A 20,259-nucleotide genomic window follows, 5' to 3' on the forward strand; every position below is an offset into this window, starting at 1 on the left:
CTCTTGTGGAAATCTTTCCAAGGTCACTTTTTGCTGAGATAACTTTGAAATGACAGTCTCCCTGTTTTCCTAAATGGACAACTAAGCAGTCAACCACCAAAGGATACTGTTGGATTTCATGTCTCTGTGGATGATGTTCTTTGCATGCAAGTAGCTGTGAAGGGAAAACAGTGTAAGGGGCATGGCTAGAAAGCAGCTTCCAACTACTACTAAGAAGCAAACCACCTGAAGGCCTGGCTCCCAGTGGAGCTACGTTCGGGGATGGGCCCTGCGATGGTCAGGCAGGGCCACATCGTGCCTTACCCTGAAGGTAAAGACTATAGCAAAATGGAGCGACTCTAAGCATCAATTTTAACCAAAAAGTAATTCTCACAACCAAAATGCCCCTTAACTGATTAACAAATAAAATGAAGCAAATATCCATATAATGGAATATTATTCAGCCACAGACAGGAATGAAGTACTGATATATACTATAATATGGATGAACCTCTCAAACACATGCTCAGTGAAAGCAGCCAGACACAAAGAATCTCATGTTATATCTTGAAAATATTCTAAAATAGTGATGATTGCACAACTCTGAATATGTTTTTAAAAAAACACACATACTGAGTTGTACACTTTAAAGGGGTGAATTTGATGATATGTGAATAATATTTTTAATTTTTTTCTAAAAAGTAATTGTGCTAGTTATTTCCTAAAATGTAAGGTAGAAAATGAGCTTTTCTATAGCACTTACAAGCACAGCTTAGCTTAAGCTCCCAGGTATGTGGTGGTATGAGGAGTACACGCTCCTCCACGTAAGGTACTTCAGAGGAAAAGTTTCAGAAGCACTGCTCTGGGCTAGCCACGAATGGAAGGAATAAACACCTTTCACAAAGAAATGTGTCAAGCATAGAGACACAAAAGGGTAGTATGTAATGGGGGCGCTGAGCATGACCTTTAAGCATTATCCTAAAAGTGACATCTGATGCCCACTCCCATAGCTGTAAGGCTGGGTGGCTGGACTTCGAGGGCAGTGGCTGAAAACGGAATCTGAGTCCCAAGACAGCGGCCTCAGCTTGGACAAAGAACATGAAAGTGTCATTCCCATACCAGAGGCTTATTTTCAGCTGTGCCAAAATATCACAGAAATCACTTAACAGATGTGGCTTTTCCTAATCCTGATTTAGGGACAAGTTGATGCTTGGACCCCGGACTTTGTAGTCATCAGGCCATCTACTCACTCCATTCCCTGAGCCGTCTGCCGGGCAATGTCAATCAATTGGAACATCTGGAACTTGGTCTCTTGGACATGCAGGTGTTTGTAGAGGCTGCTACCCTCACACCATTGGGTCACAATCGCCAGATTATCCTTCGTCATGTACCCCATAAAGAGCAGAATGTTCACATGCCGTGTTTTGCTGGAAGAGGGAAGAGAGAAGGCTATGAACTGTCCCTTGTTTCAGATTCAGATCTACTCTGCTTCCTCACTGACAGCAAATCCTATATGTTCTTGACACCGCCCGTGCTTAAAATCTGGGTGGCTGGCAAAACAATCCATTTGGTGTTCTGAGCTGTCAAGGGAGCCCACCAAGACTCACGATTCACCTCACTGCTGGCCTTGTTTGTAGAAAGGACATTATCTTTGTGCATTCACGATTCTCCCCACAGGGGTTAGCAGGAGCCCTCATTGGTGGAATTCAACATCATCCAACTTATTGCTACAAGTCTAAATAGTGACTCAGAGATTTGAAAGCTGAAGGTTTGCCATCCAGAATTAGAAAACTTGGCCATAAGAAAGAGCTCATGAAAATAAATGTGAAATGGAACCTATTTCTCCCTACCTCAAACCAAAACTCAAGAAACAGAACCTGGGCTACTGAGTATAGTGTGCCCAGAGACCTAAAGCAGTGGAGGCGTTCTGCTCATTCTAAAGGTTTGACAACCACATAAGCAGGAAGGAAACCTTTCATTCCCTTTCACTTGAAAGGGAGGAGTCTGAACCACAGGCCTCCACAGTGAACTCTCACTAACCACCAGTCCCAGCCATAGACCCTCAGAGACAGGTCTACACCATGTAAGCCCACTTACTCCGTGGTTTGTGTACCACCACCAGTCCCCACCCTTGCCACTCCAGGGGGGCCAGACAGGCCAGCTTTCTACTCACCGCAGGACAGCCACCTCATTCCTGAAGGCCTGAAACTGCTCTGGTGTGGGGTCAACAACCTTTAGGATCTTTACTGCAACGTCTCCTGCAAATTAGTTTGTAGTCAGTATAATCAGTTGAATGATCTTACTTTATTTTTCATAGGCCCTAGTTTTGAGATACAGTGAATCATTTATTAAAAAATCATATACCTAGAAAGATGGAACAAATATGTAAAATTCTAAATTATTCAAGTGACTGAAAAAAAAGTGACATAGGTTACACTACTATCCTTTAAATACCACCCCCACAAGCCCTGGCCGATTTGGCTCAGTGGATAGAGCATTGGCCTGCAGACTGAAGGGTCCCGGGTTCAATTTTGGTCAAGGACACATGCCCGGGTTGCGGGCTCAATCCTCAGTGGGGAGCCTGCAGGAGGCAGCTGATCAATGATTCTCTCGTCATTGATGTTTCTCTCTCCCTTCCTCTCTGAAATCAATAAAAATATATTCATACATACATACATACCACCCCACAGGATTGAACAGACTTGGTTTAAACTATTCCTAGGAAGCCCGGCTTCCTGAGGTAAGGGCATGTGTGACAGGTCACACAGCCTGGGCCTGTGAGGATGACATCAGTGGGTGGACATGAATGGCCCAGCAGATACTGAATCTTTGGGGCCAAAAGCTGGTGCTAGGAAGGAGGCCATTTAGCAAGCAGTTGTTAAACTTAGCAGCCACATTTCAATGAGACCTCAAACATGGTCCATTGTACAAATTCAAAGATATATATTGAAATTAAGCTCCTTTGCTTTCAATACCATTAAACAGAATTCCTAACGATTAATAGTGATTATCATTATCAATCATTATCAATCACTGTGAGCCTCTCTATTACCTTAGAAATATCCATGGATCATTTCTACTTTATATGTGCTACCAATTTAGAAGCCAATTTCAAAAATGCTTTTATGTTATATTTATCATAGAAATTATACTAAGTTACTTGAAGCCCTTATTAGGACCTCGGATTTTCATGGCAAATGAATTTACTAACACAGCCTTCTGGCGATCGAATAAAGTAGGAGTCAGTTGAATGGCACCTTGGAAGTGATAGTTCCTCCACCTATCAAGCACATCATATCCTTGCAACCTCTGTTGGAGCATTCCTTACTTCACTTTTGGGGAGCACCAACTGGTAGACAGTTCTTGCGACAGGTCCCAACTGTTGCACTGTGATCTCTGGTTTTATCAACTAAAACTAAAGTCCCCACTTGACAACAGCCTTCACACAGGCTTTCATCCAATTCACTGGCACCAGTGTTTACCAAGGGGCCGGGGCTGCCTGTGAAGTTGCTGCTGACCTGGGATGGGAGGTGTACACTATATTCAGAGCTGCCGTCTATCTAGGAAGATGGAGCCAGTAAACCATGAAGCCCCAACCTCAAGTTCCTTATGACTGAGTAGGATTAGCATAACTGCGCATCTTGGAGCATTTGAGCCAAGAAAGGTGTGAGGAACAGGTAAGGTAAGGAGGGGAGCAGTGAGAGAAATATGAGCTGTGTTCAGAAAACTCTAGCATGGGATTTGGGCACCTGCAGGATAGGAGAGAAGCCAGGAAGGAGTCTGCTACAAGAGCCCAGGTAAGATGCAGGCATAGTGGTGGCACGGGAATAGAAAGGAGGGGGTGGAGGCAAGAAGCCCTATGAAGGTAAAATCCATGTGGCAGCCAACTGAGTGGCAGGGCTAGGAGATGGCAGTGCTGCTTGCCCAGGCACTGGGCAGAGCATAAAAGGGACAGGCCAGGGTGGGGTGCAGGAAGAAGGTTTGGGGAGATGCTGTATTGTTCCTCAGGACGTTCCTAGTTCATGAGCCCTTCCCTTTTTTACAGCTTTCTTCCAGACATGCTCCAGTTGCCACTAAACTCATCCCCAGTGGCACCAATTTTAGACCTAATCTGTAATGCAACCTTAGAGGATTCACTGGGAGCCAAAGCTTTGCTCACAGGGACTCACTTTCCTGGTAGTCAGCTGATCATCCTTCACCTCTAGCCTCCATTTTTTGGAAGAGTTAACAGGGATAATTAAAAGTTCTTATTTTCTTTGTTCCATCATCACAGCCCGTTCAAATCCACCAATTTCTCTAAATTCTATTATCCAAAGATATATCACAACTCTGTGTGAGACCCACAATACCTGAGTCTTCATGCAAGTCATTGAACAGGGTCAAAGACAGTCCTATGGCCCTCACAGAGATGCATCTGCCAGCCAGCTTACAGTGAACAGTTATAATAACAGATTGTTTGTAAATTCTCACTGAAACCAGAGACTCTATATGACCCCACTTCATTTACGTGAAAATATTCTTTTTTTTAAAAAAAAAAATATATTTTTATTGATTTTTTACAGAGAGGAAGGGAGAGGGACAGAGAGCTAGAAACATCGATGAGAGAGAAACATCGATCAGCTGCCTCCCACACATCCCCCACTGGGGATGTGTGCCCACAACCCAGGCACATGCCCCCGACCGGAATCGAACCTGGGACCTTTCAGTCCGCAGGCCAACGCTCTATCCACTGAGCCAAACCGGTTTCGGGGAAAATATTCTAAGAATTTCCATGATAGGCAGTCAGTCTGCTAGGGACAATGGACAAGCATAGGAAAATGGAGTTCAACTCATATAAAGAACAGTTTTCCAAAAACAAAACAAAAAAAACAGTTTTCCACTTGGTAGGAACTGCCTAGAGTTGGAATGATTTCTCGTGGGATCCTACAACCTCCACCCTCAGACCTCACTCCTATTAGCCTTTCCCCTCATTTACTCTACTGAAGCCATCAAGGCCAGGTGAGTGGCCCACTTTGCACCTGCTGCTGCTGCTTTCCCTGCACCACCCTCAGGCTTCATACAAATGCCATTTCCTCAGCAGACTCCTCCTCCTCTACCAATCTACAAAAACTGAACTGGGCCTGCCACTCCATACCTGCTTTCCTCCATTTTTCTGCTTAGCACTTATAATAATACACTATATACTTTACTTTTCTTGGTTATTGTCCTCATCAGAATATAAATTCCAATACGAGAAAGAATTTTTATCTGTTCACTGCTTCATTCCTAAGCCCCTACAAGAATGCTTGGTATTAGAAGAATGCTCAGGAAGCATTGCAAAGGAATGAATTCTAAGATGCAACTGTAAGCAAGATAAGTTATGAATTAACAAGCTGTCTGTCTGAGGCTCTGGAGTGGGAAGTGGGGACAGCCTCTGGTGGGTACACTGAGGACTTAGCTGTTCGCAGCCCAGGTTCAGAATCAGTTTCTGGCAGGTAAGTCAGGACTCAGGGCCCAGCCTAAGGCCCCCAGGCCTTGCTGGCCCCAAGTCTGTAGAATTAGGTCCCGGCTCAAATAGACTGCTCTCCAAACTATCCAAATACCTTTACAGCTGGCAATCTTCCAACATCTAAAGGACGGTGCTTTATCATATTAGCAAGTAATATGAATGACAAAGGTAGTCAGCCTTTTTATGGAGGGTAGCTACATGAAGTAGTTAACCAGGAACTCCTTACTTTCCCTTAATAGTAAAGTCAGAAGCAAATATAGTACAAATAAGTTAAGACCTGTTCCTATAGGTTGTGTGTTTTTTTTTGTTTGTTTTGTTTTTAAAATATATTGATTTCTTACAGAGAGGAAGGGAGGGAGATAGAGAGTTGGAAACATCGATAAGAGAGAAACATTGATCAGCTGCCTCCTGCACATCCCCCACTGGGGATGTGCCCGCAACCCAGGTACATGCCCTTGACCGGAATCGAACCTGGGACCCTTCAGTCCGCAGGCCGACGCTCTATCCACTGAGCCAAACCGGTTTTGGCTAGGTTGTGTTTTTAATGAGATGTTGATATCTCATTCGTCACTGGAGAAGAAGAGCTATTATCATTGGTAAATTTGGAATGTTTTTAACCTTTTTAAACAATTCATTTCCCCATTGGGATTGTCTAAAACTTATACACACACCCTGATTTCTAGAACAGAATAGAACCAACACCATTCCTCCTCCTCTTATTGTCTCAGTGAAAGTTATAAACTTCAGTGTTAGGCTGAGATGGGGATCCCCAGACAAGGGTTATACCAGACTGCTTGCCTCACACTAAGTGGCCTAAGACGGTTCTCCAGTTGAGAGATCTGCTTGAGGGTTTTGCTGCCTTCTTCTCATGCTGTCAGTGATGGTCCCTGCCATCAGTCTACAGCCTCTATTGCTACCTTCATTCCCTTTAATGTGTTGTTTGTATTGAGCAGAGACTAACAAATCAGACCCCAAACTTATGCTTAAGAGGAGGCTCGGTACTTGAACCCCAGGGCCGCCTCTTTACATAAAGTAAGTGAGCTTTTAGTTCACGGATCCGAGGTCTCCATCTCAGCTGCTTTGAGACCCTTCTGTTTACTTTCACACCTGCTAGGCAGAATAAAAAATTTTCAAAAATCATCAAAATAGCTCTCACTAATAAATTGAATAAAATAGTGTATACAGGAACCAGGAAAACAGTAACAAAGGGAATGGCAGGGAGAGTACAGCACAAAACACTTAATCTAGAAATTATGGTTTCCTTGACCCATTTTTCTTCTTTATTCAGAGATCATGGCTCGCTTTTTGAGAGGCTGACTTTTCAGACTTTAAAAAACTAGAATCTTATCGATCAGACTGTCAAACCTCAGAGGGAAGGTAGGGGAGGGTGGGGGTAAGGGGGAGAGATCAACCAAAGGACGTGTATGCATTCATATAAGCCTAACCAATGAACACAAACAGCAGGGGGGGTGAGAGCATGAGTGGGGGGCTTGCGGCGGGGGGGGGGGGGGGGTAATGGGATGAGGACACATATGTAATACCTTAATCAATAAATATCTACCTTCTAACAGACTTTATGGCAGTAACACTATAACAAATACATCTTATCACAGTCTAAAAGCTCACATGATTGAGAAAAAAAACAAGCTCATAAGCAGTACTGTGGCAAATCTAACTAATGCTTTAAAAATTATGTGCTCAATCAGGAAACTTAAATTTGGGCACAATTTACACTGCATCTATTGGCTTTTAGCAGATGCTTTAAAAAAATGGCGTAAAAATGATTCAATGCTCCTAATGAAAGCATTAAAGCAATAGTCACTGCTCTAACTCCTGCAATTACTCTCAGCCTTGTCTCAGGTACAAGCACCTCTCTCCTTTCCTAAGGGGTCACTTAGACATTTGGGACATCCATCTGGATAATATTCTGCAAGAGTGTAATTTCTCAGAGACCCACAGGCAGGCCACTAGTATATTACATCGAATTTTCCAAGGAAAAGGAATCATCCTACATGTAATTTACAAACATTCACTCCTGTGCCAGTCCCTTAAAGGAGAAATTTGTCAGATGATTAGTTACAAGTGGCAAACTCATATTCGTGAACTTAAGATTCAAGTAATATTGGAGGTGTTTTTTGGTTTTCAAAATCTTGAATTTTAATGCTCCGTTCACGTGATGCTCTTAACCTCTCTCAATCTTTGCCCATTTACAAATAAAGATAATATGGGAGCATCCAAAGTAGAAATATAGGCATGTAGGCACTTTAGGTGTTTTCACTTTTTGTTTGCTTGCTTTGGTTTTTTTGCTTTTTAAAAATCTGAATTTATAAGAGATGTCTATTTAGGAACATGTAGCGTTTTAAAAGGCAATACTTCTTATGATGTTAACATCCTAAAGCCAGAGTCATTAAAAACCTAACAGAAAATGCCAAGTATTTAGTTGCCAAATATACAAGTTGTGGCTACAGACATTGCAATAGTACATTTCCTTCCAAGAGAAAAAAGTGTTTCCATTAGAATAAGAATACTAACAACTCCACAGATTCAAGAAGTGAGCCTTTGAAAGCTTCCTTCCCTATTTGATTGGGATTCCCACATCCAATCCCAGGGCAGAGCAAAGAGAATCTGTTGCAGGAGGTTCCTGGCTCTCCTGTGCCCAGCTGTTTGACCAGGGGCATGATGGTTCCCCTCTCAGGACCTGTTTTCTTACATGTAAAATCTCTAAGGTGCTTTCCAGCTTTAAGTTTCTAGAATACAAGCTCCACTCATAGCAGCAGATTCTTACTCATTTAAGAAGCTTCAAAGCATGTCCCTTATGCAGCCTGTATTTAATCCCATGTAATAAAAGCCTAATATGCAAACTGACCAAACAGCAGAATGACCAGTCGCTATGACACGCACTGACCACCAGGGGGGTAGATGCCCAACGCAGGAGCTGCCTCCTGCCCACAGGCCCCAGGCCGGCCAAGGCGGGTGCCGGTGGGGGCCCCTCGATCACTCGACCGGTCGCCCTACAGATTGGACCTGATCGCCAGACAGGCCTAGGGACCCTACCTGTGCATGAATTTCATGCACTAGGCCTCTAGTCCGTTTATAAGAAGATTCCCTGACGTTTAGGGCTCACCTCTTGTTCACCAATTTCTAATTATCCTGACAACCTTATACCAATTACAGCATTGTGGAGTCTAAAATGAATGCTATGAAATCTCACTGAAATATTAAACTCAATCTTCAGATGTAATCCAGTATCCCTAGGCAGCGGTTCTCAACCTGTGGGTTGTGACCATCGGAAAACACATATAGCATATCAGATATTTACATTATGATTCATAACAGTAGCAAAATTACAGTTATGAAGTAGCAACAAAAATAATTTTATGGTTGGGGGTCACCACAGCATGAGGAACTGTATTAAAGGGTCATGGCATTAGGAAGGTTGAGAACCACTGCTCCTAGAGAGCGCTGCTGTGAGCTATAGAGCTTGGTGAATCCTATCCCCCTCCTATGCTCTCTGTACTGAAACTTGACTTCATTCCTTGAAGTAAAGGTCCCAAACTTACCATGCCACTTGCCCTTATAAACAGTGCCAAAGGAGCCTGACCCAATCCGAGTGGAGAGCATCACTTCACTGGCTTCTATTTCCCAGTAATAACTTGAATCTCTCTGTCCACGAGGCCTCTGAAACAATCAGATATTAAATACATTCCATGGAATGGTAAAGGTCTATTTAACAAGGGTTTCAAAGAAAAGATCAACTCCATCTATTCTCATACATTTTAAAGATAAACATATTAACTATAATTCCAATTTTTATTTTTCAGAAAATACCACCTTAGTTGCACCCTCCCTTACAACAAACCAGCAAGTTTTCCTAATGCAAGCATACCAAAAATGGCACTGACATTTATAAAAGGATTCATCAAATGTTTTTTATTAGAGTCCCCTGCCTCCCAAAATTAAAAGCATTCTCATTTCTAAGTTTTTCTTACTGAACCCTAACCTGCAGGAGATACTTTGGCCATACTCACAATTTTGTTTTTCTCCTGGGTCCCAGATCCTGGTGCCCGCTCTCTCTGTGCTGGCACAGGGGTTTTGGGCTGTGACCAGCCCGTTGGGCTCAGATTGTTGGGGCTGCTGGACAAGGCTGAAGGTGAGGCTTAATAGACAAGATAAACAAAATCCACACATGGATAAGCCAAAAGATGATACACAACATTAAGAGCAAAAACCCATTACTATTTGCTAAGACTTTGGACAAGTACCTGATTCACTGTGACTTCGGATTGCATCCTGAAACAGAAAAGGAAAGCTGGTCAATTTCGGCACTAGAAAAGATGTTCTCTGGGGAAGAGGGAGGGGAGGATTTGCAAGAACAAAGTAGATGACAAAATTTCTAAAATACAGTCAAATTATACACTTTCCTTCAATTAAATTCACCAAATGTCACTGGCTAATACTTCTAAGATTGTTATCAAATATTAGGAGGACTGATGTTAATGTTTCATATATGATGAAAACCAAATTATCTCAGAAGAAGGCAATGCACACAGCAAACATACACTTTAAGGAAGGCTAGCAAAGGCACTATCAGCTAAGATCTTTCCGATGCTTGGGGATCTTGCTCCCGTAAGGCAACAAAAAACGTGGGGATTCAGTGGCCAGCTCACTCTTACTCCTCTAGGAGTTCATCAGGGCACACTGGCCAGAAGCTGTATTTGATACGAGTGAGCCATGACTTTATCACTTTATCCAAGCCTAAAAATCATGGAAAGATGAAAGGATCATAATCTCCTAGTCCAATACTTACATTTTACATATAAGAAAACAGTGTAACAGGTCAAAAGACCTGGCCAGGGTCACACTGCCAGTGAGTGGCAGAACTAAAACAAGAAACCTTCATGAGGGATCTCAGCTCGTTCATCACAAAATGCTCTTCAGACCTTATGGGTAAGCTCTGAAATTAGTTACTCTCTATGTGGGTAAGACGTCAAATGCTATCTAGAATTTATCACAAACTGGGTGAAAGTTAAATCACAAGGCCCTCCACAAGACCTAAGTACTCAATTTATATATCCTCACTTAAGAGTATATAAGTAGTAACAATATAAAACCACTTGGCCCCCACATCCTCAAAAAGGGTGTTTTTCTGGGAAATCCTATCCTCTTTATTTTCTCTGTGTCACCATAGTTAAGGTAAGATACTTTTTTTCACACAACTGTTACTGGAATGCTGCCACTCTGTAACATCGTCACAAGATTTAAAGAAAAATCATAAACCAAGCTGCCCGTCCTGGCCTTTGGCAGCCCCACCAAAGCATCTTCACAGCTCACCAATACAGCCTGGGTCTGGGGCCCACACCTGGCAAGTCTTCAAGCATCACCTAGAGAGGTGTTTAAGGTCACAGATCCCCATCCCCACTAGGACTGAGTGAGCATGTTTGGGAGAGCAGGGGGGAAGTCCAGGAATCTGTATGGTTTTAAGTACACAGGATGGCTGCCAGGAGGGGAGAATATTGGCCAAAAATAAACCTGAATTTTATTAAATACGCAGCAGCTACAGCTTTATTATCCAACTAATCTATCACTTGTTTTTAGTTAAAGCATGGCACAATGTATTTTATTGACCAGGATTGTATTCCCATGCACTAGGATTTTTTCTTAATGTCACAGTAATTTTCTTCCTTATATCTATTCTATATAGCATATTTTATTCTGTACTAATATCTACAGTTGGATTGATTTATCCTAAAAGGGACCTTTCAAACATCTTGGAATCTAAATATTAAAGCAAGAATGTATACTTTAAGAATGCTGAATCATATGTGATAAAAACAAATCAAAATTTGCTGTCTCATGTTTCTCTCTCCCTCTCCCTTCCTCTCTCTCTAAAATCAATAAAAACATATCCTCAGGTGAGGATTAAATAAATAAAGTACAGAGAGGATTAAACACAATGACAGTGCTGGTTATTTTATAGTAAAATTTTTCACTTTTACAGTTTCCTTTAAATATTAGAGTATTTACACAGGAACAAGTCATACAGAAAAAATAAGTAACGGATATATTACCATATGATTGACAGGGCTAATTATGATAAGAAATAGAAATAAAATTCACAGCTTCTATACACATGACCTCCTCACAATAATCCTGTGATACTCGAAGTGTGTCCCTCCTGACAAATGACTACTTAGACCCCATATCAGAAGCCAAGTTTTTTGTTGAGTTCCTGCCGCCTCTGATTGGTAGGACAAGTGATTTGAGGGTTGAGTGAGGTAAGCTGCGCCTGAAGTGGCAGGTATCCCTGAGGTTCTTCAAGGAACAAATCACGATGTAGAGAGAGCAGTTATCTCTGATAAGTTTTAACAAAGGATTTTCAGGGCATATCAACCAAACTGACACATTTGGTTTTTAAACAAGGTATAAATAGAATAGTGGTGCTGTACCAACCAAATAAATCTAGCTAGCATTGGTCTTGGATTGGAAATGATTTAAAAAAATTTTAATGCCCTTAGCTTCAAAATCACACTTGAGAAACTAATTTCACCTGTCAGCAATACCACAGACAGTATTTTTTTTACTCATATGTACTCTATTTCCAAAAAAGAAAAAGAACATGAAAGCAAGTCTGACAATAAATATAAAATTTAACTTAGTGATTGTTTTCTTTCTGACAGTCTACTGTCTTGACAGTCTTAGCAATCCTGTTAATTGACAAGAAAGCAAAGGCATAAAGAAGAATACCTACTCTTCCCCTCAAACAAAATCCTCTGGACCACGCCCTGGGAGAAGCATTCAGGCTGTTATTCTAGTCCAAAGCAATGAGAAATAAAGAAGAATGAAGAACAAAGGAAGTAGTTTTAAGTGTATTCAGTTGTTATTAAAGATGAACTAGAAAGCAAACCAAACAAATAGAACATACCAAAAGCCAAGAAAAGAAAAGGCAGTTTGAAAGCACTAGCTTTGGGCACTTTTACATCTCCCTAAACACCTGCTTATTAAAATCCTGACCACCCTTTGATTTCTAAATTAAAACATTTAAAGTCTTTCAGAGTTTGTAGTTCTCCATCACTATTATTTCCTTTCCCACACCAAAATGAAACTACTTATTAGCTTATTCACTAGCTCACTGAAATCCTATTCAAATCTAACATGGAAAAAAATGAATTCAAGTGTTAACATTTCTTCAGGAAATTTTAGTTCTCCACTTGAATGATATACCAACCAGATTACTCAGCCAATCTAAAGATGTAGTGGATAAAAAAGAAATTTAAAAGTTCAGAGATCTGAGAAAGTGCTTATCAGATTTGAAACCCAACTCTGGCACAACAGTCAATCCCACCCGAATTGACTGATTCCCATCACCACCCACAGGGCCCTATTATTACCTCAATCATCCTGCTGTCCACAGGTAGGGTAGTGCTGACCATGTGGACATTAGGTGTGGATGTCGACCTCTGCCTCTGCGAGAGGGAACCTTCAGAGGAGGGGCTGGAGGTGTTGAATGTAAAGGCGTGGGGCGTGGAGTATCTATGCTGGGAACTAGGTGAGGAGAAGAAAGACAATTCCATGACTAACATGCATGCCTCCCCACTGGAAAAGTCATTCAACCACCTACTTTATGAAGATCCTTGGGACACCCTAGCAGGTGTAGCTCACTGGTTGGGCATCATCCCGTGCACTGAAAGGTTGCCTGTTCAATCCCTGTCGGCACTTGACAGAGTTGCAGGCTTGATGCCTGAGTTGTGGGCTCAATCCTCAGGAGGGAGGAGGGTGCAGGAGGCAGCTGATCAACGTTGTGCTCTCACATTGGTAAGTTTCTCTCTATCTCCCTCTCCCTCTCTCTAAAAAATCAATACACATTATTTAAAAAAAGAAAAAGGAAAAAAGATACTCTGTGGTAAACCCTACTTACTTGTACTACATTACAACCTTTTACAAAATGTTCTTTCAATATGCATCATTTAAAATTTTCCCTGTGTAGATGCTTTTGCATGCAAATTTTTGAAAAGGAAGTAATACATGCTCTTGGAATTTATGGGAAAAGAACAACATCTAGAGCAGTGGTTCTCAACCTTCCTAATGCCGCGACCCTTTAATACAGTTCCTCATGTTGTGGTGACCCCTAATTTCATTGTTACAAATTGAACGTAATTAAAGTATAGTGATTAATCACAAAAACAGTATGTAATTATATATGTGTTTTCCGATGGTCTTAGGCGACCCCGGAGAAAGGGTCGTTCGACCCCCAAAGGGGTCGCGACCCACAGGTTGAGAACCCCTGGCCTAGAGAATACTCCAAATTTGTAGACCATCTCTGGAAAAGAGCAGATTAGCATTGCCAACCTAAGCTAGCTAGAACTTGCCCAGTTTAATTTAGAAACTAAATCAGAGAATTTTAAGGAAAATTATTTAATGGTTAGACCTGCTGAGCACATCTACAAAAAGGCCAGCATTTTATCTACCTCTCCTTCCATAACCAACTCACAAAGTCTGTTAATATGAGTTAGTTTCTTTTCTTTCTTTCTTTCTTTCTTTCTTTCTTTCTTTCTTTCTTTCTTTCTTTCTTTCTTTCCTTTTCTTTTCTTTTCTTTTCTTTTCTTTTCTTTCTTTCTTTTTATCCTCGCCTGAGGGTATTTTTCCATCGATTTTTAGAGAGGGGAAGAGAGAGAGGGAAAGACAGAAGGAAATACTGATGTGAGAGAAACACATCGACTGGCTGCCTCCTGCACAAGCCCCGGCCAGGGAGGACCTGCAATCGAGGTACGTACCCCTGACCAGAATTGAAACCTGGAGCTTTGGTCCACAGGCTAACACTCTACCTACTGAGCCAAACCACCTAGGGCGTGAATTCCATTTTTAGGTTGCAATATCTAACTGTGAATTAATCACTGGCCTCTTGCAGCCAATGCTACTCTCCCACCAACCAGACTGGAAACACACATTAAATATAACATTTTCACTATTTGCTCTAAAGATGTTTTGTTCAGATTCAAATAACCCAATGCATGAATCCAAGGGATAAAAGGCTAATTTTTCTAGTGGAAATTGTTCTATTGCCTTGAAAAATTGCCTTCGAAGGTAATTCAATGTTTATAACCTCAGAGGCCTGGTTTCTTCTGTGAAATCTTCAGAAGCAAGTACAGTTTTTTTGGTCAGACTTGCTTTTCAAATTATCAAGAAAAACAAAATCATACACAAATATATATCCAGATACTGTTCCGATACAAATCTCTTGTTCTAAGATATGCTACTTTTAACAATTCTATGGTGGTTTCATAAAGGCCATTAAATATTATACGATCATATACACATTAAAGTCAGACTTTTTACAAAGAGGTAGCTATTACTTTAGGTTTCAAATTCACATGTAACACTAAGCAAGATGTAAAGTCAACAAACGCTCATTTTAAAGGTGGAAAACAGTAAAGAAAAAGTATGTTCAAAATCACAGGTACATAACAAAGGGTGTTTACATAAAAATACCACCAAAAAGTGGATTTTTAACCTTTGCTGACCAAGTTTTGTCTGCATGTTTCAATTATCCCTGTGAATTTCAATTTAACTGCAGAAAAGAAACATTATTAAAGTAGAATGTCTTGGCATTGAGATTACAAAGCAGAAAATTTAATGTTAGCATCCCTTTAAAAAATGAAAATTGTATCAAAAGTATGTTGTTTCAGGAGTCTTTGTATTTACAATATTCATGCAAATTTGTGAACAAGCTTTTTTGATCAAGCTGATCATCTACATTTTTGTATAAAACTGAAGACTCAAAAAATAGATATGTAATTAGATTCTTTTTAAAGATAGCAGTCTATTAAATACCATGGTCTTAGCAATGCAAGGCCATAATAAGTTCAGTAATTAAGCATTGAGCTATGAACCAGACGGTCACAGTTTGATTTCCGGTAAGGGCCCATGCCTAAGTTGCAGACTCAATCCCCAGTAGGGGCTGTATGTAATTAGATTCTTTTTAAAGATAGCAGTCTATTAAATACCATGGTCTTAGCAATGCAAGGCCATAATAAGTTCAGTAATTGAGCATTGAGCTATGAACCAGACGGTCACAGTTCGATTTCCGGTAAAGGCCCATGCCTAAGTTGCAGACTCAATCCCCAGTAGGGGCTGTGCAGGAGGCAGCCGATCAATGATTCTCTCTCATCATTGATGTTTCTATCTTCCTCTTCCTTCCTCTCTGAAATCAATAAAAATATATTAAAATAAGAAAAAAGCTTTTTAAAAAAGTTTTGTTTTATTACATCATTTTACATAGTTTTGGGACCCTTCCCCTGAGGCTCACCTCACTACATACTGAAGGCAGCAAAAATCTCAAGGTTTTTAAAATATGATGAGATATTAAGGGGCATACATGATAATAGAAGAAACCTCTAGTAAGAGTCACTTTCCAGAATGTAAGAACCACAGGACCACAAAAAGAAAGTTCCACATTTTTCTCTAACACCAATAAAATAGCAAAGGGTTTACAGAGAGAGGAGAGAATGCAAAAAAAAAAAACCCAAAAAACCTTTTTTTTTATATTCAGGATGCAATCCCACCTCTCAAGTCCCCATTATAACTTAAAAAAAAAAAAAAAAAAAAGCTGTAGTAAAAAAATTTACCTAACAGGCATCCGGGAAACAGACTCTCGCATCCGACGCATTGTCAAAGAAGGCAGTGCTGGGACCCCACTATCACCAAGAGTGGAATTTGGAAACAATCTAAATGAAATCAGAGAAAGACTAGTTTATAGACTTGTAGTTATTTTATAGTCAGCCTGACTTCCTTGTAAATTAAAGCTCCTCAAACTGAACTTTTCCTATTCACATTTTCTTTGATCATTTTAGGCTACCCAGAGTAAAGAGACCATCAACCCAAATGACTGGGTTTGAATAACCACAAATTGTGAACAATATTGACCTGCCAATGAACATGCAGGCTCTACGTGTTTCTAGGAAATACTGGCCCAATGTCCAACTATGTCAAAATATTTTTTAAAGCTCCAGTAAGGCACATTATAACATAAATCATGTAGAGCTTTTCTGGAAACATTCTGTCTCAGAAACACATAGATGAAAAGACTGAAATATAAAGAATAAGTCACATTCAGCACCAAAAGTCATAAATAAGAGAAGTGGTGGTGAGATGAGTACTTATGCTCAGCAATTTCACATTACCTCAGGTAATCCCCACAAGAACACTGCCAGGAAGGTAATAACCTTTTTCCCCCCCAGATAAGTGAATCAAGGGGCTCAGAGGTGGTTATAGTTATTGACAACATCAAAATTTTGACCCATGTCTGCTGGACTCCAAAGCTTGTGCCATTTATCCTATACAAGGTCTCTGTAAAAGCAACATGTCACTACCACAAAAGTAAAAAAGATGTTCCCATTGTGGTTTAATGATAACACTCCCTTAGTTTATCCCTCAAAAAAGGATAAGACTTTGACTTTTCATAGTCCTATATTAACAGTTTTAAAAAGCACTCTGGAATATGTACCTTTAACTTAAACCTTACTAAAAGATACCTCTTCTATATGATATACATTTTGATAACTGGTTTATCTCCTGAGGGATACAAATGTCTTTTAAGGTTTTAGATTCAAATAATTTCAAAACTGTTTCTCCAGTTTGAAGTGAAGATGGTGTCTATTAGTGAACTACTAGCTGACACTGTTGTTTTGGTTCCTGTATCCCTTTGTTCTTTGCATTACTGAATCGTGGTATCTCAATCTCTCTATGACGGATTAACAGCCCTACCTGCTCATTTTAGAGAGTTATGCTGCACTAAAACTCACTGATTTCAGATATGTCATGTTTCTAAAGTAGATGGTTTCCAGTCACGATAATTCATTTACCAAGTCCAAATCCCTGACTTGTCAGTCAAATATACAATAAGCATCCTCAAGTGATGTTATACATCCCCACCCCCTTATATTATGTTAATAAAGAATAATGCCTTACAAGAGTTGTCTGACATTACTCCAGTCCACACACATAGTAGGTACTTTGGTGCTACAATGCTCGTGAAATTTGTAGCCACAAGTCTGACATCGAAATCCATTTAGCAAAAACTTCTGACACATGTCACAGAAGGCAAGCTTCAGGAAGGTCTTCCGAGCCTGGAGCGACAAGAACACTTGTAAATTGTCCTGAATAAATGAAAGGTGGCAAAAGACAAAATAATTTCTTTCTTGACCCCCAAGAGATTTCATAAATAAAGAATTGTACTTCCAACATTTGTAATATTCATACCTAGAAATTAAAGCATATCTGTGACTAATGAAGCCTAAACTGCCTTAATGTAAAACAATGGCATAATTAAAGCTTTAGATATATGCTTATTAACTTGGAGAAATTCCTGCTAGCCAAAACACTCAATTATGCCACAAAGAGAGAACAGATCTGCAACTTACAAAGTTGTGTGTGGTGAGAGGAACATGATCCAGGAAGTCTACTTGAAGTTCTTCTCCAATCAAGGAGGCAGCATCAGTATTCCAATCTAAACGTGCTTTTTTACTAAAAGAGGATTTTAAAAAAAGACACAAAAGGAAAATATTTAAACAAGGTGAGAGCTCTATTATTATTGGAATCCAGGTTGGTTGGTTTACACAATGAAATATAGCAATCTCATAATGTAAATATGCAATAAATTGGATTTTGTGGTATTAAATCCTATTAAAAATCCTAAAGAACCTATAAAACAGGTTATAAATACTGCTACAGTGGCAATATTTAATCTTCATTTGCTTACTTCAATCCAGAAGATAAATAGAAAGGAATCACAAATGAAATGCATTTTTCTATTAATAAACAATAGGCTCAAGTCTGTAGTTTGCAGGCTCTATAAATAAAAGCTGACAGCTGACTTGACTGTCTTAATATTTATTCTGAGACCACTCTTTCGGTGCCTAGAGTATACAAGACAGAAAAATCGATACATTGAAGTAAAATGTAATGCCCAGCTCCTTTCTCATGTCTTGTCTAATTAATTAGGCCCATCATCCTGAATGATGAATACCCTCAGGTAGGGAGAGACCACCACCATTCAAATCTTTGTTTACCAGAAGACTATTCCAGCCTTTTTTCTTTGTTTTTGTTTCCAATAGTAAATCATCAATCCCTTAATATAATTCCTGATACAAGGTCTGGGAAGTCCTGTTTTGCCCTAAAGAAAAAAGAGGGCAGCCCTATTTTCCAATCAGTCTTCAGGTGCTGTCTATCCAAGAAATAATGTAGGGAAGTTCTAAATCAATGCAGCCTCAGATGGGACTGGAATGGACCAAGCTCCTCCTTATCTCAGAATCTCTCTAACCTTTTTTCTTATATGACAGGTTTATTTCTCACAGCTTTAGAGGCTAGAAGTCTTAAGATCAGGGTGCCAGAAAGGTTAGGTTCTGGTAAGAGCCCTCTTCCTGGCTTGAAGGTGGCTGCCTTTGCACTGTGTCCTAACATAGGTAGAATCTCTAGTCTTTAAGGAGCACTATAGATTGGCTTGGGGACCAACCTGGGGCTACACCCAAATAAAGATGACATCTGCTTCGAAGATTTGCATTTTAACACCACCTCCTAAGCTAAGAGAAATAGCATAAATAGAGGAATTTATGCTCACCTCCTGAGTAGACTCATTTCTGGGCCATACTCTCAAACTGGGGAACTCCCTCAAATATTACAAATGTTAACTGAAGCTCAATAACAGAACTAGCACTTTGCAATAAGGTAAAGATAGGTTATTTATCCACATTTTGGGGTATGGGTGATTGTAAGTGGTTCTGATATGCTGGTGTATTATTCCTAGCCTCGGAGGGGTTGCTTCTTTTGTGCCACTCAATCTTCCTTGAAGCAGAAATTCTTCTGCATCTTTTAGCCCTGTGTTATACTATAGGGATTCAGTAAACTTAACTGAATAAAAATAAATGAGTGAATTATAAGAGAGTCAATCTCTTGGGAATAGCATTCTTTATCTATAAACAATAATGCAACACTTTGTGAGTACCTAATGTGTGCACTGCATTACTGCAAACACAAAAAAACTTTGCTCTCAAAAAATCTGACATTACTGTTTCAATCTATGGAAGCATTAAACATGCATTTTATTTTTCAATGCAATGTGGTGTTTTTTTTAAAATATATTTTTATTGATTTCAGAGAGGAAGGGAGAGGGAGAGAAAAAACATCAATGATGAGAGAGAATCATTGATTGGCTGCCTCCTGCAGACCCCCTACTGGGGATCAAACCCACAACCCGGGCATGTGTAGTATCCCTAGCCTCGGAGGGGATGCTTTGATCAGAATCGAACCTGGGACCCTTCAGTCCACAGGGTGACGCTCTATCCACTGAGCCAAACCAGCTAGGGTTCAACGCGGTGTTTTTAAGCAATAATTTCAAGCTCTTAGTATTTTATTTTTCTGAATTGTCTCTTTATAAACAAGGATATACAAATATACATTATTTTACAGGAAGCTAGTATATTGTTTTAAAAATGGAAAACAGTTATTTGAAGATCCTTACTAGCATTGAGAAGGGAGCTAATTTTGAGTTCTTACCCTTTGTGTTCGTGGAGAAGTCTGAACACTGCACAGCACTCTGGTTGCAGGCCCCTCACCTTGAGTGCTTTCATAAGGCAGTCATGCAAGCTCATTCCATTTCGTACATTGACCTACAAACAAAGGACCATCTTTAGGACCAACACAGGTTGCACACCCTTGGAAAAACGAGCACAGAAATAAATGCACCAGTCTGTAAGGGTGCACGTAGGAAGATATTTATAGCAGCATTGCTTATAATGGTG

General features: G+C 40.2%; 1 protein-coding gene across 8 annotated transcripts in view; it reads right to left on the reverse strand.

Annotated features, from left to right (window-relative positions):
* RAF1 (Raf-1 proto-oncogene, serine/threonine kinase) overlaps positions 1-20,259 on the reverse strand; it is a 71,561-nt gene that overhangs the window by 3,404 nt on the left and 47,898 nt on the right. For 2 of the 8 annotated variants that reach the window (XM_059663626.1, XM_059663630.1), the window contains 12 exons: positions 20,015-20,127; positions 17,884-17,986; positions 17,432-17,589; positions 16,090-16,188; positions 12,856-13,009; positions 12,216-12,275; positions 9,730-9,757; positions 9,496-9,623; positions 9,028-9,145; positions 2,153-2,237; positions 1,230-1,406; positions 108-154 (listed from right to left, as the gene is read on the reverse strand). In XM_059663626.1, coding sequence (XP_059519609.1) covers positions 108-154; positions 1,230-1,406; positions 2,153-2,237; positions 9,028-9,145; positions 9,496-9,623; positions 9,730-9,757; positions 12,216-12,275; positions 12,856-13,009; positions 16,090-16,188; positions 17,432-17,589; positions 17,884-17,986; positions 20,015-20,127 — 1,270 coding nt within the window. The remainder of the gene's footprint in view (positions 1-107; positions 155-1,229; positions 1,407-2,152; positions 2,238-9,027; positions 9,146-9,495; positions 9,624-9,729; positions 9,758-12,215; positions 12,276-12,855; positions 13,010-16,089; positions 16,189-17,431; positions 17,590-17,883; positions 17,987-20,014; positions 20,128-20,259) is intronic. The other 6 variants (XM_059663628.1, XM_059663627.1, XM_059663631.1 and 3 more) reach the window with 6 other exon arrangements.

The sequence above is a fragment of the Myotis daubentonii genome, chromosome 14 (assembly GCF_963259705.1).
Source record: "Myotis daubentonii chromosome 14, mMyoDau2.1, whole genome shotgun sequence".
Lineage (NCBI taxonomy): Eukaryota > Metazoa > Chordata > Mammalia > Chiroptera > Vespertilionidae > Myotis > Myotis daubentonii.